Raw genomic sequence first — 20,373 nt, forward strand, 5'->3', positions numbered from 1 at the left:
CATTTGGAGCAGGCTCTCAGCTGATCTGAGATCAGCCTTCGCCCTCTGTTCATCATGTCATACGTACAGCCTGGATTCATTCAGAACAATTAGTTTGCGCTCATGCGCTCACCAATATCATCAGATTTATGGGGTTGTCACGTATGCTGATTAAATGAGTTCAGTTTGTGCAAATAATGCGATGTCATATATTTGCAATATTTTGTTTAATTTTACTTTGAAGTCAATTTTCTAAAATGTGAAAATCAAAGAGAAATAATCTGCTCCTAAGAGTTCAAAAACCGAGTTTGGAATCACAGCGACATCTGCAGGACAAAGCTCTGCGCAACAACCAAGCTGCAGAAGCGAAGTGCCACAGCAAGGATCCCTAAAAGATGGACAGCGCCTTCCTGGTGGTGACATGTACTGCAGTTGGACGGTTCGAAAAATGTCCTTAATTCGATCAAACTGACCTACGATTCCAGGACTTTTTCTACAAAGAAGATGTCAACACACAAAATAAATTGCATTAATTTGTGTGTTTTATTCAACATTTGTACACTCTTGGGTTTTCCCAAATAGATCCCTATTTGTTAGATGGATATATGGACACACAAGAATGCATGCATGGACACACATACACACATATGCACACATGCGCACTGTGCACTCACACACATCTTGGTTTCCCTGGCAACCACTGTGGGAACTTTTGCCCAGTAGATCATCTCTTCCACAGGTATAACACCTGTGTTGGAAGTTCTCACAGACAGTTGCATCTCTGTTTCAATAGCACTGAAATTTTCTTGTAATTTTGTTGTATAATGCTTTTTTGAGGCCTTGGTCACAGGTGAGGCTGTTTACTACATATTTGATCAGTACAGTGGTAGGAGGAGGAAGCCAGGAAACTGACAGTGAGGATGGATTAGATAAGGAAGTGTCAAAAGCGGAAGATGGCATGACCGATGAGAAGGAACTCAGTGATGAGGACAATGGCTATGTTGAGGCTGCTGTCACTCAAAGAAGGGGAAATCCCCACCTGAGAATCAAGTTTGGCTTTCAGCTAAAAATGTTATCAGGATGATCACAGAACCAAAAAACTATGACGTATCCTGGACTGATGACATCAAATACTGCTTTAAACTATTCTTGAGTCCAATAGTGTTAATTGTGATAAAAGTGGAGGGGAAACAGACTTACAAAGACAATTGAAAGGAGGTAACTCAGAAAGACGTCAAAGCATACATGACTCTTTTTATTTTGAGCGGTGTGTACCTTTCCAGAAATAAATCTACCAGCAGTGTACAGTATGGGATGCAAAGTCATTTCAGAAATTTTATTAACACAACAAATAGTGATAAAATACTTATTGTTATACTTCCTCTTAAAACAACAACAACAACAAAAAAAACAGGTCACCTGCCTAAAGAGATCATCCAAAAGGGAAAACACGATGGGTTTTAAATATTCCAAGCAAATGTCACAATAGATTTTAGAACTGATACTGTGTATACAAGTATGCATATTTATTTATTTTATCTCTGTTGTCCTCTAAAATAAAATTTTTTCCCCATTTGTTTTTGTTTGTTTTGTTTTCTTCTAAGGTGAGATTATGTCCCAAAAATATGTATCAAACATGCAAAATTATTATTATTTTTTTTTAAGTTTGATGTTGCTGTACCAGCAACAAACTCAGATGTATTTAATTCATTGTAAGGACTATTTTAGTCTTGTATAAATATTTCCTTTTATTATTAATATGAAGATATTTTTAGACTTATTGTAAAGTAAGGAAGGCTGTAATGGCTGTGATGTTAATGATGAAGAGATTCATCTGAAAAAAGGTGTTTTTCTCAGATTAAAAGTTTGCGGAATGACGTTGTTAAGACTAATCTACAACAAATTTGTTGGGTAACCGAGAAGAAAAATGTTTATCTACTACTGTAGACTTTCAACAGCTCTATTCTGTGTTCAGTATTATTAACATCACGTGATAATTATCCTCACAGAAATGCAATAAACATCAAACAAACTCTGATAAAAAACAATATTATTATATGCATTCAAATGTTCTGCATCCAGATACTGTTGCAAGGATTTTTTTATAATACTGACAACATAAGATTTTAAATATGTGCGCCGAGATTACTCAATGTCAAACTTATCAATAAATCCTTAGATTAAAAGGTCAAAGCATTATAGTTTGCTAATTTCAGATTGTGAACATTGTCTGCAGTTTTAAAGAACAGCTTTTTAAAACAGAGTGCAGTTTAACATGATTTAATGATAATACTAACCAAAGTGTTAAAGAATGAAACTGAGATGATAAAGACATTTTATCACAATTTTATAGAATTTCCTTTCAGTATAAAGTGACATCTTTTAATAGTGCAGTTATTTTTTTAACAAAAAAAGTATTTTCTGAGATTCGCTCTATACTCAAACAACTATTGTAGGTTAGAGATCTAATGAAGTTGTCAAATATTTATCAGTGCAAATATCACACTTTTAGTCAAACATGCAATCTGACACAAACGCATGACCAACATGAGGAGTTTCTTGTTACGATTTTAGACATTTCAGACACCTTTTATTAGCCTTTTTAAGGAAAAGAAGTCAAATCGATATTCAGGCGCACAAATTACCACTGAAATGTTTTTTATTTACTGTAAACATTTATCTCATAATTGCAGAGCCCCTTTCATCAGCCAGATTCCTTGTTCTGTGCAAAAATATGTGAAGGTAATATGAGGCTTTTGGATATATTTTTAAATATATTGCCTGTTTGTGTTTCCAGATTGAGCTTTAGAGGAGGAACGATAATACAAAGAGTTTGTTTTCTCTCCAGTGTAAATTTTCCACTTACTGTCATTTCATGAAGACTGATTTTAGGTTATTAGTTTGTTCCACATGCAGTATAAGAAGGAATCTGTTCATGGCCAGTGTGAATGGAAAACATAATTACAGCATAAAAAATTACTCAGTGTTCATTTGGGCAACCGACAGACAGAGATGCAGATACTCTGAACAGGTTTTCTGCAGGAGTCTAAACTGTTTTTTTCAAGAAGCAGACAAGCTGACCTGCTGTTTGCTTCTGAAATGGGGCTTGACTGTGTTTGAGCAGTAGAGGAATGTTTTCCCAATGTAGCCCCTCAGACTGTGATCTCTGAAGCCGTAGATGAGCGGGCTAAGAAAGCGTGGGATTAGGATAAAACAGAAAAAACAGAAATAGGTAATGTCTTCTACTGGCCATTTAGTGTACAGCAATATGAGAGTTTCAGTGATGGGGAGAGTGAAAGCCAACATACACAGAAGCAGCTGAAAGCCGTGCAGTAGCACAGTGTGCTTGGCTTTATTCACAGATACTCTGTCCTGTCTCAGCTTCCTGGTTTCCAGTAGGATTCTCACATATGTGAAGAAGATGACAACAGCCACAGCTGCAAAGAACATCACACTCACAGCAGTTCTGAATAATGCTTGGATTGGAGATGAGTTGATAAGTAAATTTTTGCAGAGTACAGGTGTAGAGAGGACATCTACAGCAGGACGTTGCTTCCCGATGGAGTACTCGATGATAAGGAATATGCAGCTTATAAGCCACAGACAAAGATTAATGATCCAGATACGGCCTGAGCGCCAGGCGGCTGGGCGCTGCAGGGGGTAGAAGATGGCAACATAACGCTCCAGGGACATTGCGGCCAGGATTAAAGGTGTGTTCTGATAAGTAACAGTGGATATGAACAGCAGAGGAAAACAGTAGAAAACAGGAAATTTTACCTGACCCATTACAAGTAGGAAAAGCAGCACAGAGGACAGAAGCTGCAGGGTGTCATTGATCAACATGTGGGCAAACAGGATGTAACGTGGAGTGTTTAGGAACTGCCTGTGAGATGCAAACACATGCAGCATGACAACAATGCAGTAGAGGAAGGTGCAGAAGAAGGGGATAACTGCACATACTTTGATGATAAGAGACAGGCTTTTTTGGGAAGTTACATTAAAAGGAAGTTCAGTCAGATTCTGCATTCTGCAGCTTTAAGTTGCAGCACACCTGTTAAAAAAAAGCACAACTTAAACTTCTATATACACAAGATAAAATAAAACATAATGCATAATATAATTTACATTTACAACAGAAATTAGCTGCCTCATGTTAATAAGTCAAATCACCCTGTAAAACAAACCATTTACCCATTAAAATGAGACAGTGCCTCGCTCACCTAATAAGAATGACTTTATCTGACAGAAGAGCTCAGATTTCTCTTCTTCTCAGCACACAACATGTTTTCAACAAACAAAGTGTCAAAGATGGTCTTCTCTTGTCTGATCTGTTTGGCGTCGGTTATCTTATGTTTGACTCAGTGCTGATTCCCCAGAGATAAATTAATTCCATGCTATCATCATTAAGCATCATGGTTCTCATTAACTACAGATTACTGTAGGGGAAAAGGATAAAGCACCTTTTATCACAGGATCCATAAAAGGAAGTTAGACAAGTGAGTATATATTGTAAGGCATCAAAAGCAGCAGTTGATACTGTCGAATTAGACAAAATGTTATCAATTTGTATTTGTATTTTTTCCTAAATTTGGCTTTAAGGTGATTCACTGCTCATATTGACAACAAAGACAATTAAAAATTCACAATGACTAGTGATAAATTATTAGCATACATTAAAAAAGTACATGTTCTTTATTAAACAGTACAAAACACACATACCCTGAATAGAAACCATACTATATTTAGTGGAGGCATATGTAAGCCAATGAGCGTTCTTTTATTGAGCAGTAAAATACTATATAAAGTAAAAATGTGTTAAGTAAAAGCACAATAAATGTAGACCTTTATCATAGATTGTATGAAAAACATGGCTGTAGCCACTGTGATCCAGTCCAGTGGTTTTAGATATTGGGAAGTCTCAGCCTTAGCTTTTTAGTGGCTACTATATTAAGTCAGTCCTACACTATTTCCTTTAAATGTCCTCCTGAAAAGACAGCAGGGTCAAAGTAAATAATGTATATTGTGACCTTTTACAGTAAAAGATAAAATACATAAAATATTTAAATATACACCCAAGCATTAAAAAAAATACCTAAATGATTATAAACCTGCACAGTAGTTAACTTCCTAAGCTCAATGTTTTTCCATCCCACAGGCTTAAAAGTAGCCCAGTTTGCTGAACTTGGCTCCATGTTGCAAACCTCTTATGCAATGATGGTTTAGTTCATGTGTGCCAGGCTATGAGCTGGCGAAAATGAAGGCCTTTTAAGCAGGCCTTTGAGGGGAGGAAGCCTCAAACACAGTCGAAAAGCCATAAATGGCCATTTTAATGCACGTTTTGGTGAATCACTCACTGGGTTGAGCCTCTCCCAACCAGATGGGGAGCTCTCGTATCAATTGTTGGCAGTAAATGTCATGGTCTGGGCTGTGTGTTGGTGTTTTGAGTTTGTTTTTTTCTTTTCTGAGCACCAAGCTCCATCTCCACCCCGGGGCGGCGTTCCAGTTTCATGCGTCCTCTTCTCCTCACCTGCAGTGCATCGTCAGTAATTAGCTCACCTGTATTTAGGACCAGCTCACACCTCCAGTCTTTGCCAGATTGTCAGCTATTCTTTAGCAGTAAATAAGCCTCAATGCTTCATTTAAACTTTGTAACATCCTGTGTTAACCTATTGTTCTCTTTGTCTTCAGTTTTTGGCATTTCTGGATCACTACCCACATTAACCAGTTCCTTCCTCAGATTTCCTGGAGCAGGTCTGCTACCTGTTACTACTCACCTGCTGCCCATTGCTGCTGCCAACCCATTGCTCATTGGAAATCTGAAAAGGATCAGAGAACTCACCTGCCTGCCCTCCTGCCCACCGACACTGATCTCCGCTGACACTCACCCAGCAAAAGCCCCTCCTGGATCCTCAGTTTTGCTGAACAACACCGCTTCGGCATTTGGAGCAGGCTCTCAGCTGATCTGAGATCAGCCTTCGCCCTCTGTTCATCATATCATACATACAGCCTGGATTTATTCAGAACAATTAATTTGCGCTCATGTGCTCACCAATATCATCAGATTTATGGGGTTGTCAAGGATGCTGTTTCTGATTAAATGAGTTCAGTCTGAGCAAATAATGCGATATAATATATTTGCAATATTTTGTTTAGTTTTACTGTGAAGTCAGTATTTTAAAATCTGAAAATAAAAGAGAAATAATCTGCTCTTAAAAACAGTTTAAAAACCGTGTTTGGAATCACAGCGACATCTGCAGGACAAAGCTCTGCGCAACAGCCAAGCTGCAGCAATGCACCACAGTAAGGATCTCTAAAAGATGGATAGCGCCTTCCTGGTGGTGAAAGTTGGGCGATTCGAGTTCATCAATTTTGTAATAAATGAGTTGAAAATCTAGATTTTAAAAGATAACAACTGTTCGCAGGTTACCTGCCAATAGAGATCTAAGCTGGATCATCCAAAAGGGAAAAAACACGATGGTTTTTAAGCCTCCCAAGGCTCTGCTTACGAAAGATTTTACAACTGTTTCTGTCGGACATTTTCTTTGGTTGTTGTAAAATAATGTCTCCAATAAGACATAGTGCGGGAAGGGTAGTTATTCCTCCGTTACACCACAAGAGGGAGTATCCCCTAAAATGAGCAGCTCTAGGGGAAGTAAATAAGCCCAGGCACTAACCATAAGGCAGTGAGCCTGAAAGAGCTGTGTGAGATTGTACAAATGTGTAACGATGCACTATGTCTATACATTTGCAGTAACTCACAAAGCTACACTGGTTTCGATTCATCTTAATCCAAGTGTGCAACATATGCATTCAAAAGTTCTGCATCCAGATACTCCTGCAAGTATTTCTTTTTAATACTGACACCATATGATTTTAAATATTTGCTATAAAGTCTAGCCAACTCACAGAGAGCCAAAAAGCATTTAGAGTTACCTTGAATGCAACTCAGTCCCTGTTAATCATAAATCCTCACTGAAAGAATGAGACGGTGTGTCCCTTCAAACGTCATTAAAGTTACCTTAAATTCACTCCCACAATTGAGTAATCTTGTCTGATGGTGCTGGCACAGATTTTTAGTCTCTGCTGGTTTATGTTTAACAGCATTAGATCTCTAAAACATTTGGGTCATGATTGTTTTCGCAGACAGTCCAAGAGATTTAGCCAGTTCATTTTTTAATCCTTATTTAGATACTAAATTACTAATGTCAAAATTATCAATAAATCCTTAGCTCAAAAGGTCATTATCACTAATTTCAGATCGTGAACATTTTCCCCAGTGCTGACCAAGACAACTTTTTAAACCAGAATGCAGTTTAAGATGATTTCATGATAATACTAACCAAAGTGTTAAAGAATGAAACTGAGATGATAAAGATATTTTATCACAACTTTATAGAATTTCCTTCCAGTATAAACGGACATCTTTTAATGGTGCACTTATTTTTTTTTAACAAATTGACAAAATTGAAACAAGAATAAAAAAGTATTTTCTGAGATTTGCTCTATACTCAAACAACTATTGTAGGTTAGAGATCTAATGGAGCTGTCAAACATTTATCAGTGCAAATATCACACTTTTAGTCAAACATGCAATCTGACACAAAAACATGACCAATATGAGGAGTTTCTTATTAAGATTTTAGACACCTTTTATTAGCCTTTTTAAGGAAAAGAAGTCAAATCAATATTTATGCGCTCAAATTACCACTGAAATGTTTTTTATTTGCTGTAAATATTTACCTGATAATTGCAGAGCCAGATTCCTTGTTCTGTGCAAAAATATGTGAAGGTAATATGAAGCTTCAGAAGCATATTAATCAGACAAATAAAGTGGATATCTTAATTTAGAATTTATGTACATATACATATATATATATATATATATACACACACACATATTGAGCTTTAGAGGAGGAACAGTAATACAAAGAGTTTGTTTTCTCTCCAGTGTAACTTTTTCCAATTACTGTCATTTCATGAAGACTGATTTTAGGTTATTAGTTTGTTCCACATGCAGTATAAGAAGGAATCTGTTCATGGCCAGTGTGAATGGAAAAAATAATCACAGCATAAAAAATTACTCAGTATTCATTTGGGCAACCGACAGACAGAGATGCAGATACTCTGAACAGGTTTTCTGCAGGAGTCTAAACTGTTTTTTTCAAGAAGCAGACAAGCTGTCCTACTGTTTGCTTCTGAAATGGAGCTTGACTGTGTTTGAGCAGTAGAGGAATGTTTTCCCAATGTAGCCCCTCAGACTGTGATCTCTGAAGCCGTAGATGATTGGGCTAAGAAAGCGTGGGATTAGGATAAAACAGAAATAATTGAAAAAGGCAATGTCTTCTAATGGCCAGTTAGTGTATAACAATGTGAGACTTTCAGTGATGGGGAGAGTGAAAGCCAACATGCACAGAAGCAGCTGAAAGCCGTGCAGTAGCACAGTGTGCTTGGCTTTATTCACAGATACTCTGTCCTGTCTCAGCTTCCTGGTTTCCAGCAGGATTCTCACATATGTGAAGAAGATGACAACAGCCACAACTGCAAAGAACATCACACTCACAGCAGTTCTGAATAATGCTTGGATTGGAGATGAGTTGATAAGTATATTTTTGCAGAGTACAGGTGTAGAGAGGACATCTACAGCAGGACGTTGCTTCCCGATGGAGTACTCGATGATGTGGAACATGCAGCTTATAAGCCACAGACAAAGATTAATGATCCAGATACGGCCTGAGCGCCAGGCGGCTGGGCGCTGCAGGGGGTAGAAGATGGCAACATAACGCTCCAGGGACATTGCGGCCAGGATTAAAGGTGTGTTCTGATAAGTAACAGTGGATATGAACAGCAGAGGAACACAATAGAAAACAGGAAATTTTACCTGACCCATTACAAGTAGGAAAAGCAGCACAGAGGACAGAAGCTGCAGGGTGTCATTGATCAACATGTGGGCAAACAGGATGTAGCGTGAAGTGTTTAGGAACTGCCTGTGAGATGCAAACACATGCAGCATGACAACAATGCAGTAGAGGAAGGTGCAGAAGAAGGGGATAACTGCACATACTTTGATGATAAGAGACAGGCTTTTTTGGGAAGTTACATTAAAAGGAAGTTCAGTCAGATTCTGCATTCTGCAGCTTTAAGTTGCAGCACACCTGTTAAAAAAACAGCACAACTTAAACTTCCATGTACACAAGATAAAATAAAACACAATGCATAATATCATTTACATTTACATCAGAAATTAGCTGCCTCATGTTAATAAAATGATCAGTAAACTCAAATCACCCTACAAACCATTTACCCATTAAAATGAGACAGTGCCTCGCTCACCAAATAAGAATGACTTTGTCTGACAGAAGAGCTCAGATTTCTCTTCTTCTCAGCACACAACATGTTTTCAACAAACAAAGTGTCAAAGGTGGTCTTCTCTTGTCTGATCTGTTTGGCGTCGGTTATCTTATGTTTGACTCAGTGCTGATTCCCCAGAGATAAATTAATTCCATGCTATCATCATTAAGCATCATGGTTCTCATTAACTACAGATTACTGTAGGGGAAAAGGATAAAGCACCTTTTATTACAGGATCCATGAAAGAAAGTCAAACAGACAAGTGATTCTATATTGTAAGACATCAAAAGCAGCAGTTGATACTGTCGAATTAGACAAAATGTTATCAATTTGTATTTGTATTTTTTCCTAAATTGGCTTTAAGGTGATTCACTGCTCATATTGACAACAAAGATAATTAAAAATTCACAATTACTGGTGCTAAAATATTACCATACATTAAAAAAGTAAATGTTCTTTTTTTAAACAGTACAAAACACAAATACCCTGAATAGAAACTATACTATATTTAGTGGAGGCGTATGTAAGCCAATGAGCTTTACTGAGCTTTACTGAGCAGTAAAATACAATAGCAAAAGTAAAAATGTATTAAGTAAAACCACAATAAATGTAGATCATTGTCATCTGAGCTTTGCAGTATTTTTTGGTGTAGCAATGTCTTAGTAAGATGAATTTTGACCTAGTAAATTTTGCTAACAAAATTATATACAGTTAGACCTTAATGTGTGACTAATGAGGGTGTGGCTGCATTTGTTTACAGTACAAAAAAGACATAACTTCTATAGCTTTTTCTAGTTTGACTAAAAAGCACAGTTCTTACTCCGAATATAAAATAAATGTAGCTACCTTGACCTCACCTAGTGGCCCGAAATGTGGTTTTGAAGCACCGATATATCATGCCTTCTAGCACAGATTGTATGAAAAAGATGGCTGTAGCCACTGTGGTCCAATCCAGTGGTTTTAGATATTAGGAAGTCTCAGCATTAGCTTTTTTGTAGCTGCTATATTAAGACAGAAGAAATTATGCTGGGCTGTCAAGCCTGGCTTGCAAGCACAGGAACACATGTCTACTAATTATGGTTAAGTAACAAACAGTATGCTGTCATCTTTATTTTTTTACTGGAAAGTTTCATTTTAGCAACATGCTTTTGGGACTAGCATTAATATCATCAGTCCTCAGTCCTACGCTATTTCCTTTAAATGTCCTCCTGAAAAGACTGTAGGGTCAAAGAATTTAATGTATATTTTAACCTTTATAATCAAGATGTATAAAATATTTAAACCAACAGCCAAGCTTTAAAAAACACCTAAATGATCATAAACCAGAACAGTAATTACCTTCCTAAGCTCAGTGTTTTTCCATCCCACAGGCTTAAAAGTTTGCTGAACTTGGCTCCACGTTGGAAGCCTCTTATGCAATGAAGGTTCATGTGTACCAAACTATGAGCTGGCGAAAATGAAGGCCTTTTAAGCAGCTGTACTTTGAGGGCACGGAAAAAGGCTCGAACACAGTAGAAAAGTCACAAATGCCCCTTTAAATGTACGTTTTGCTGAATCAGTCACTGGGTCGAGCCTCTTCTAGCTGGAAGGGGAGCTCTCGTATCAATTGTTGGCATTACGCTGACTTTGCGTAGACACCTTTGAGTAGACACCTTTAAAGTTATCTGGGTTAGTTGAGCCAGCTGTTTCTTGTACAAACTGCTTGTGAACCGCTAGGCAATGGCATCTGACCACAATTCTATACAATTATGTCTTTATTTGTGTGACTGTGAAAATTAGTGTGGAAACATTTTGTGAGCTGCAGATGTTGGTGAGGCCTCCTTCATAGTGAGCCTGTCACTGTAGGGTTGCTGAAAGGTTGATTTAAAGGTTAATTATCATTTCTCATAGTTTTTCCTGCATAGTTGCATCACAGTGTTTTTCATTTGTCTCTTCATAGTTTTTCTTTTATTTTAAACAAGCTTTTAGAAGGTAAACCTGGTTAATGTTAATACAAAAAAATTTACTATGTAACCATCATCATGCTCAACTCTGAGCTAAGAAAACAGAAATGAGCCAAAACATAAAAAACTGGCTTTGTTTTATGATAGGTCATGTACTCTTTGACAGTAAAAAACAAAAAACAACTGTAATACTGATGAAAATGCAGATGTAGGTCCAAAATGTATACCACTTTGTTCTTAAAATTTCCACATTTTGGAAAACCATCCACTATGACAGATTGGACATTTGGTGGGCCAGTTCTGGTTATATGTAGGACATAATTGTTAGAGAAAATGCAAGAAAATGTAGTACAAGAATCTAATGCTTTAAGATGTTTTTTTATATTTAAAAAAACATTTGATAAAATGTATAGTTAGCTGCAAGTTAAAAATAATTTCCTTGGTTATCAATAAAATAAAATGTTTTAGAGTTTGAACACCTTCAGTCAGTATTTTTAACAATGTGGAAAATGGTTGGTGGGCTAGTTGGCGCACTATGGCTCAGATTTGGTCTGGCAGCTCTAAATGCAGTATCACTGGTAAAGAATTTAGACATCTAGCTAAGATTTGGCTTTGGGTTTTCACCAGAATCTTTACTCTACCTGGTCATACTACCTTAGTTTGTAGTGGATTGTCCAAAACTGTCAAAGGTTGTCAGCATCAAATATGTTGAGAAGACATGCTCAAAGCTACTTAAACAGACCATCAGACTCTTGATGAAGTCCAGGATTATGTTCAGACATGTGATTAAGTGTTCAGTAAGGTTTTAACAATGATAATTGCTGGTATAATCATATGAGAAGTAATGTTTTTGCCAGATAGGAGGACAAATATGTGGACCTCTGTATATCAGAACTCCAGCAGGAATGACCTGAATGTTTTGAACAAAATGTACCATTTAATTTTTGTATATCCTCCAACTGTGATTTTCAGGTCTGTACTTGTATATGCTGCTTAGATTTTTGTCCTGGGTCTTGTAAAAAATGGCAAACACCCTACTGGCACAAAAGCTGTGGTATCTTTGACATAGTGCATTATCTTTTTGTGACAATGTTTAACATTCTTGCACAACATTACTCAAGTTGGTAATGAGAGCACAGAGCTGCAGGTGTAACAACAGTATTGTTTTTGTAAAAAAGGTGATGAAATCTATTAAGAGGTGTTTCTTCATTGAGTGTTAAATCTCCAGAGCGCAGTTAGAGGGCATGTCCCAAGTCCCCCGCTTAGTAATTAACAGACTAGCTGATTATTAACACAAAGCTCTCGAGTCCCATTGAGCAACCCGAAGTTTTCTTTTGTTTGGCAAACAAGTTGACTCTGCAGAGAGCAGCTCATGGGGGCTTGTCAGCTGTTTACGCAAGTTCTGCGTCAGTAATGAGGACCCCAGAGGACTGGGCCACAGTTCTGTCCAAAACAAACTTTCTGTTTTTGAACCCAGCTCAGCAAATAACTCACTTTCAGTGCATCAGACAAAGGGCAATTGCCAGACTTTTGGCCATTTGAGTTTTAGTGGAACATTAAATGGCACAGAGAGAGAAACGCAGAGAAGGTGAAGTAAGTGTGTAATGCAGATTTGATGAAGAAATTATGCATTATTTTGCTACAGTGTTGGCCCAATTGTATGACCATCCAATGTGCTCATCATGTTGTAAAGTTTTCCTGAGATTCAACACCTAAGTATATAGTTTCTCCCGTCATTTTCCTCAAAGTAGTTTTAAACCTGTTGAAGTCAATTTATTATCTGATCATATCAGCTTATTTAATGCAATTAAATTAAAACAGCTCTTATGACGTCAGCAATTTCTCATTTCCCAACTGAGGCCCTCTTTCTCCACCATAAACAACTGCAGTCTCTTTTTGGATTCCAACACAAAAAGTTTATTTTGGAAAAGAAAGCATTTGTAATGTTTTGTGCATCATTTTAAAAAACTACCCACCAAAATTAATCTTGGCATATTTGATATCTTGAGATTTGCATTAGTAATTGAAACTTTCTATTTTAACATTGTTTGTTTTGAACACAGTTAAGATGACTTGTACAAAACAATGGACTCGGTGCTGCACTTTGTCATATTGTTCATACAAGATTAACTTGATCCAAAAAAGGCAAATCGGCCTCACAGCGAGAAAGTGTCTGAATATTAATGCAGCAGAAATAAACCAATTATCTGTTTCAGTTATGTTCTGTATTTTTTTAATCTTTGATGTTTTTGCATACTTTTCACATTGTTAGTGAACTTCAATATTGCTCTCTTCCCTATTTCAGTCCATTTGTCAACTGTTCGACGGATGTATAGGCCATTCACACTCAGTGACATGCAGTTAGTGAAAGCCCCTCTCCCTGTGAGTCTGTATGGAAATCTGTATGCAAACTGATCGATTTGCAGTACCATAAGTTACACACAACATAGTGATTTTCACAGTGGTAGTTGATGAAGAAATGCTGAGGTTAGCACAGATAGTAAATGCACTACATATGCACCAAAGTCTACCTGAATTGTGACAGATCTACCTCTTCAAGGAGTATAGTGTGCCATGACCGGATGTGGTACACAAGTTACAGTCACTTCCTTTTATTTTGGAAACTGTCCCTTATGCATCTTTGTTTTTTTACTTGCTACATTTGTCTTGCTCTACCTGTAATTTCCTAATTATTTTCACTCAATCCTTGGTCTCTCCTGTCTCATTTCCTCACCGTTGTGAGCATGCCCAACAGCCCTACTTCCAATCTTTGGCTCTTGTATTATCCTGGGGTGGTTTCATTTGATATTACTAGCTTCAATAAGCCGGTCTCAAAACACCTACATTACCCACAATGCAACTCCCAGTAGTTTGTTGTTCTGGGTAGTGGCTACTGACTTTCGTTGTAGTTATGCATCAGTACAAAAAATGATAATGAAAAATGAAAAACAGAGTTTGGCCCTTGTGCTTTATCATTCTTCTGCACTGCCCTAATTGTACATTATGAAATAAAAGCCCCTTTTCAGGTGTGGGAAATTTTATGAGTGTAAATAGTTGTTTTGCTTTTTTTTTTTTTCAAATTAAAATGTAATGAAAGTTGGTAAGCTTTTTGCCATTAACTACATCTAGCCTTTTGAGTCATACATATAAACCCTACACAGTGATAGAGATAGTAAAAGATAGAAAGTCCACAACCAGCACAAATGGTCTCTAACCTGTACGTATCTACAGGGTTTTGCAGATAACACCAAATACGTACATTTACAGGGACAGTCAACAGATCAATGCCTTTTGCGTAATTGAGTGGTGCTGAGTCATTATAAATACTGACAAGACATGATAGTTTTTATTCACAGAGCAGACTCAAACCTCTCTAGCAGCAAGTAAGACTTTTACTAAGACAAGGCAACAGTGAGAAAAGCGCAAGGTTTAAACTGAACAGAAAAACTTCCAGCCAGGAACTTATTTTACAGATTAGATAAATAGACTCTGTAAGTGCAGCAGATCAAATTAATCTGCAAAATGCAAGCTGTTCGTCAGTGTTCAGTGTGTGCGAGCCGTGCCGCTACAGGATTTGTGCGGAATCAGATAGATATTTCAGTGCTGCGGACCAGCAAGAGCATGCTGAGGAGAGGAGCAGCCTGCATTCGCTTCCTCAGGTAAGTTGTGAATAAATATTCAACAAAATGCTTTGCAAAGTTAAAGCTGGACTTTGATCTTTGGTACTAATTGATATTTACCACAAGTTAGTCCAAATCAGATCATTGGACAATAACTCACAGCATTTCAAACTGAAATATCATTAATTTGTTTGCTGGTCCTAGTCCTAATGTACTGCACTGTTTCTACAGCAGCTCTGAGAGCAGGATACCTGGAAACCAGAAGTTTGGGGATCTGACAAAGCCTTCACACATGAGCATAGCATCTTTAAGCGTTGCCCGTGGGTTTTGCACTGTCCCTTTTACACAGGTGGGTGAGTCTCCAAAAATAACATAGAAGTGTGAATTAGTACAGTCACCTACAACTGCACTAATGTTGACTCTTCAGGAAAATTTCTTCTTCTTATAGATAATATACATATGGAGAAATTAAAGAAAAGACTTAAAAACACTGATTCCCCCCCTGTTTGCAGCAAGTGGAAAACCTCTCGCATGACTCTCTGATCAGAAGAGCTGCCTCAGTGATTACAGACAGCTCATGTACTTTCCTCTCCCAGACCACCTTGGCTTACGTCGATGCCCTTGCAGACTATTCAAAGGTAGGTTTTTACAGTGCATAACATAGTTTGTAAAATTTCATATTCCAAAAGATTTAAAAAATAGCTTCATTTAAATTCAACACAAACATGAGAGGACAAAAACATCTGGACACATCTATTCAGTAATATACTATAGCAGTTTTCAGCCTAATATTAAATATGGTGACAATAAATTTTGGAATTAATTTTACTTGGACAAATTTATGAAAACTGAGAGACAATGTATAAATTCTGCAAAAATTCTAAAATAAAGTCTTGTATGTCTGATTTGAACTTATACAAGTAGCCCGAAATACTGTTCAGTGTCCTACAAACTCTTCTGAGTTTATAATTTCAAATGTTGCTGTGTACTGTAACTGACTGCTTTTGTTCCCTCTGTTTACTCACAGGCTGTGCACTCACGCATTGCTTTTCAAAGACAATATTTGGCCTCACTGGGAAAAATGACCCCAGCAGAGGAGGATTCACTCCAGCAAGCGATCAATGGCTGGCGTGCAGAGGTTAGTGTGTGTTGTCCTCTTTGTCCTCAAAACAAATGTTTAATGTACTTTTGTGTTGAGTTTATATTTTGAAAATTAGCTTTTACACTAAGAAATTACTGAGTTTGTCACTTCTCTCTGTCTTAACAGGCTAGTGAAAGACTAGTCGAATGCAAACGTTATGAATCAGCTTGGATCAATGCCATCAGCCTGTGTAAAATGGCAGCTGAGGCAGCGTGCACTTCAGGTGAGAAGAATTTTTTCCTGAATTATGGTTGAATGAAGTCATTAAAATCAAATTTGGAACATGTGCTGTTACTTTATAAAGTTCTGGGAATAGTTGCATACACCTATATTTTTACTCAGAAATCTTACAAAATGAAACTCTCTGTCCAGGAGCTCACCAGGCATCCATCTCAATGAGGACAAACATCCAGGTGGCCCGGTCGCAGGTGGAAGAAGCACAGAAACTTTCTGCAGAGGCAGATAGGAAGCTGGCTGAGACAAAAGTAGAAGAGATCCAGAGGATGGCAGAATATGCTGCCTTCCTTGAAGATAGTGATGGGCTTGAGGTGCATGAGGCTTATCTACGAGAGGATTAAGACAGACATATGGGAAAACAGGAAAACAATGTGCAAGTGCTATTGATTTCAAAGTAATATGAGCTCAACTTTGAAAAATTCTTTTCTACTCTTTTTGCTATAATAGCTTTCCTACTGTCAGATATTTACATGTTTACTTTCACAGAAGAATAAAGCAAAAAAAGGCTAATTTTGAAAATAAAATTAACAATAAACCACTTGCATATATTTTTATTTAAGACTATTTATTAGGGTTAGTAAATGTAGGAAAACGATGGAATCACTAATATTTTGTTTCAGTGATTCTTATCCATCAGTGGATTACAATATATGTTTTGCTGTAACAAAGATTTTTTTTTAATAAAATGACTGTGTCCTCCATTGTTTTCAAAGATTCAATTTCAATTCAATTTTATTTATAGAGTGCCTAATCACAACAACATCAAGGCTCTTTATATTGTAAGGTAGGCCCTACAACAGAACATACAGAGAAAAACCCAAGAATCATATACCCTATTATCCCCTCTTATAACTATCACGACAGTGGGATGGAAAAACTCCCTTTGTGGAAGGGAGCCAGAGATTAATAGTAATTAATGATTCAATGCAGAGAGTTCTATTAACAAATAGTGAATGAGAAAGGTGACTGAAAAGGACTACTCAATGCATCATGGGAATCCCCCAGCAGCCATTGCCTATTGCAGCATAACTAAGGGAGGATGGGGATCACCTGATCCAGCCCAAACTATATGCTTTAGCAAAAAGAAAAGTTTTGAGCCTAATCTTAAAAGTAGAGATAGTGTCTGTCTCCCGAATTCAAATTAGAAGCTGGTTCCACAGAAGAGGGGTCTAAAACTGAAGGTTCTGCCTCCAATTTTACTTTTAAATACTCTAGGAACAACAAGTAAAGTGCTCTAATGTAGTCATATAGTACTATAAATATGATCAGAACAGAATTGGTGATTCTCTGAACAGAATACAAATGTACTGACAAAGTATAAATACCAAATACAATATTTAAACACAGTTTACCGAAATGTACGTATTAATTTAATATTGACTTTCTTTCTCTTCTTTGGCCTGGTAGGCTGTTGAGAGACTAGGTGAATAAAGTGCTATGTTACAAATTAGCCTAGAACAATGTTGTTTGCAGTTTTGGTTGTAGCATGCAACAAAGTTATACTGATTTTTATGATACTGCTAACAGAACTTCAGCTCTTTGCAAACATCTGCAAGACGGCATGCTAACGCAAAGCTAGCCAAGAACCCCAAGTGATAAGATAAGATAAGATAAAACTTTATTGATCTTATGGCGGGAAAATGCATGCTTTACCTCAGCTCAGGTACAGATAGCAGAAGAAAAATACAAAAATACAAATAAAATGCAAACAAATACAAAATAAGTAAGATAATACACTATATAAACGGTAGTATACACAGTATAGGATTAAGGATATAGGGTTCTGGAAATATGCAAGACGTAAATGATATTAAAGCTGAGTGTATGGACACCACTGCCCAGCAGCCAGAGCCTGATTGCTAACAGGTAACAAAGGCAGTAATGAGCAGTCAGGCTTGCAATCTCCATTTCTACCCCTTCATGTGTCTACAGTAAAATCATTGTGGTGTCTTTAAAGTCTCTTTGGGCTGGTTTTCAACTTCGCTTGCTGCATTACTTACATAACACAAACTCACCAACAAGCATTTATTTCATTTGTTTACTTGAGGTTTGATACAACCTTTAATGAAGCCAAGTGTATTAATGATGAGTTGAACCAAGAAATTTCTAAGTTGGATAAATCATTACAGCTCATTACTATTAACTTTCAGTCCGGTTCTTGTGTAATTTGGCATACTTCAGCCTTTTCTTGCTGTTTTTCTTCCTTAAGAATGACTTCTTAACAGACACACTTCTATCCGATCCATAAGTGAAATATAATATATGTTTTGCTTTAATAATATAACAAAATTATTCTGTGTTCCATTGTTTTATGACATCTACATAACAGTAGTAAAAGAAAATGTCTATTTGTTACAATTTATAATTGTTATGATATCTGTTGTGCATCCACATTTGGTGCCCTATCACATAATGCAAAATTACGATGACATGATTTAGGTGTTTTAGTAATGAACATATTAGATCCTGGAAAATTCCATTTAGTTTTATTTATATTGTGATAAATAATCATCAAGTGTTTGATCTTGCTGATTAACCATGTCTATGCCTTAAGACATTAGAGAAATAAATTTGTTTTTACAAGGTCAAAAAGACATTTATTCTTATTTAGCCTCTCATGTCGGATTTGATGAGTGGAAAACACCACACATACTTATTATTTTGTTTATTATTCCACATATTGTGTAGATACTCTACAGTAAATACTGTCAAATGTGATAAACTAACTCTTATTATTTACATTTTTACTTTTTAAAACTTCAGTGTAAATTGTACCTGTTAAAATATATGAAGTTAATCATTACATGCTTGTCGATATTGTCCAAATTAATGAATGTTTTGATTAAATATGGATGTTACCATTATTAATAGTAGTGATGTACTTTGTCAAATCACATGTTTTTTTGAACAGGATGAAGTAGGCATGAGATTTTTCAAAGAAAGAAAGAATGTTTCATCTCTGAGGCCATAGATGAGAGGACTCAGACACCTTGGAACAATACTAAGTAATACATAGTTAAAATATCTGAAATCTCTAAACAAGTTGACATCAATCTGAAGGACAGCTGTTTCTATGAATGGACTCCACAGCTGAACAAGACAGAGAAGCAGCTGGAAAGCATGAAGGATCACTGTTCTCACTCCTTTTTGTGTTGACTTCTTATTCTCTCCTGATGCAGCTTTGGCCACTTTCATTATTTGAACATATGAAAAAACAACAGTGATGCCCATAATCATGAAATAAAATTGATACACAGCTGAACGAGCATGATCCTGCCATCTATAAAGCATAAACATTTCAACAGAGCAAATTGTGTATTGATTGTAGAAGCTAATTGAAGCAGTAGCAAAGAACATGGAAATAATAACAATGCATGGCCCAGAGCTGAGGCCATGAATTATCAGGATACAGTACTTAGTGCTGCGTATGGAGCACAGCTGTCCATGACGAAGGGGCATACAAATGGCTACATAGCGCTCCAGAGTCATTGCTGTCAGAGTAACTGGTGTGACAATAGAATACACAATCACGAAAGGAGTGATAATTATACACAACCAAACTTGCACTGAACATCTGGTTAAAATAAGCAAGATATCGGTCATGAGTAACAAAAAGCTGTCTGACAGTAAAGTGACAAAAAATAAAATGTAGCGAGCAGATGTGTGAAAGCATTCCTTTTTTACAAAGGTCACAATGAGCAACATGTTGATACAAAGAAAGACTATCACCAGGGTGTGCACAATCATAACCCGGACTGTCAATAGTTGGTGCAAGAAAGCACAAATTAGTGAGCTGTTACCTGCCATTGAGAACAAACACGATTGTTTAAATAACTTCTAAGAGTCAATCAGTGTCATTATAAATATAAGATTTACTCTAAAGACTGAAACCAAAAAATCAGTCTAGTGGAGAAACCTTTCGTCCTTTTCCAAACACAAATATCCTCTTCTGAGCGCTGCAGTTTTCTTAGAGATGACAGTGGAACATTAATTTAAAGGTTATATGAAACTGAAGTTGTCATATGGTGTCGTCATCTTCCCTTAGAGATCATTCCCCTTGATGGCTGTACATTGTTGATAGATGGAGCACTCAGTCAGGAGAGTC

At 36.9% G+C, this 20,373-nt stretch overlaps 4 protein-coding genes across 4 annotated transcripts; 1 reads left to right on the forward strand and 3 right to left on the reverse strand.

The window, feature by feature from the left end:
• Nucleotides 1-919: 919 nt before the first annotated feature.
• LOC134640651 (odorant receptor 131-2-like) lies at nucleotides 920-4,005 on the reverse strand. Its single transcript, XM_063492560.1, has 2 exons — nucleotides 3,061-4,005; nucleotides 920-1,042 (listed from the first exon to the last, which is right to left on the reverse strand). Exons 1-2 carry the CDS (start codon nucleotides 4,003-4,005, stop codon nucleotides 920-922), a joined length of 1,068 nt encoding a protein of 355 aa, XP_063348630.1.
• A 4,156-nt stretch (nucleotides 4,006-8,161) lies between these two features.
• Nucleotides 8,162-9,106, reverse strand: LOC134640652 (odorant receptor 131-2-like). The gene has a single exon (XM_063492561.1). The coding sequence runs from the start codon at nucleotides 9,104-9,106 to the stop codon at nucleotides 8,162-8,164; it is 945 nt and encodes a 314-aa protein (XP_063348631.1).
• A 5,686-nt stretch (nucleotides 9,107-14,792) lies between these two features.
• On the forward strand, nucleotides 14,793-16,609 carry LOC134641495 (diablo IAP-binding mitochondrial protein-like). Its single transcript, XM_063493944.1, has 6 exons — nucleotides 14,793-14,929; nucleotides 15,122-15,239; nucleotides 15,403-15,528; nucleotides 15,918-16,028; nucleotides 16,158-16,254; nucleotides 16,404-16,609. The coding sequence occupies exons 1-6, from the start codon at nucleotides 14,793-14,795 to the stop codon at nucleotides 16,607-16,609; spliced, it is 795 nt and encodes a 264-aa protein (XP_063350014.1).
• Nucleotides 16,610-18,875: 2,266 nt separating this feature from the next.
• On the reverse strand, nucleotides 18,876-20,075 carry LOC134640653 (odorant receptor 131-2-like). The gene is made up of 2 exons (XM_063492562.1): nucleotides 19,200-20,075; nucleotides 18,876-18,923 (listed from the first exon to the last, which is right to left on the reverse strand). Exons 1-2 carry the CDS (start codon nucleotides 20,073-20,075, stop codon nucleotides 18,876-18,878), a joined length of 924 nt encoding a protein of 307 aa, XP_063348632.1.
• Nucleotides 20,076-20,373: the final 298 nt, after the last annotated feature.

Source organism: Pelmatolapia mariae, linkage group LG14, assembly GCF_036321145.2.
Source record: "Pelmatolapia mariae isolate MD_Pm_ZW linkage group LG14, Pm_UMD_F_2, whole genome shotgun sequence".
In the NCBI taxonomy this organism is placed as follows: Eukaryota; Metazoa; Chordata; class Actinopteri; order Cichliformes; family Cichlidae; genus Pelmatolapia; species Pelmatolapia mariae.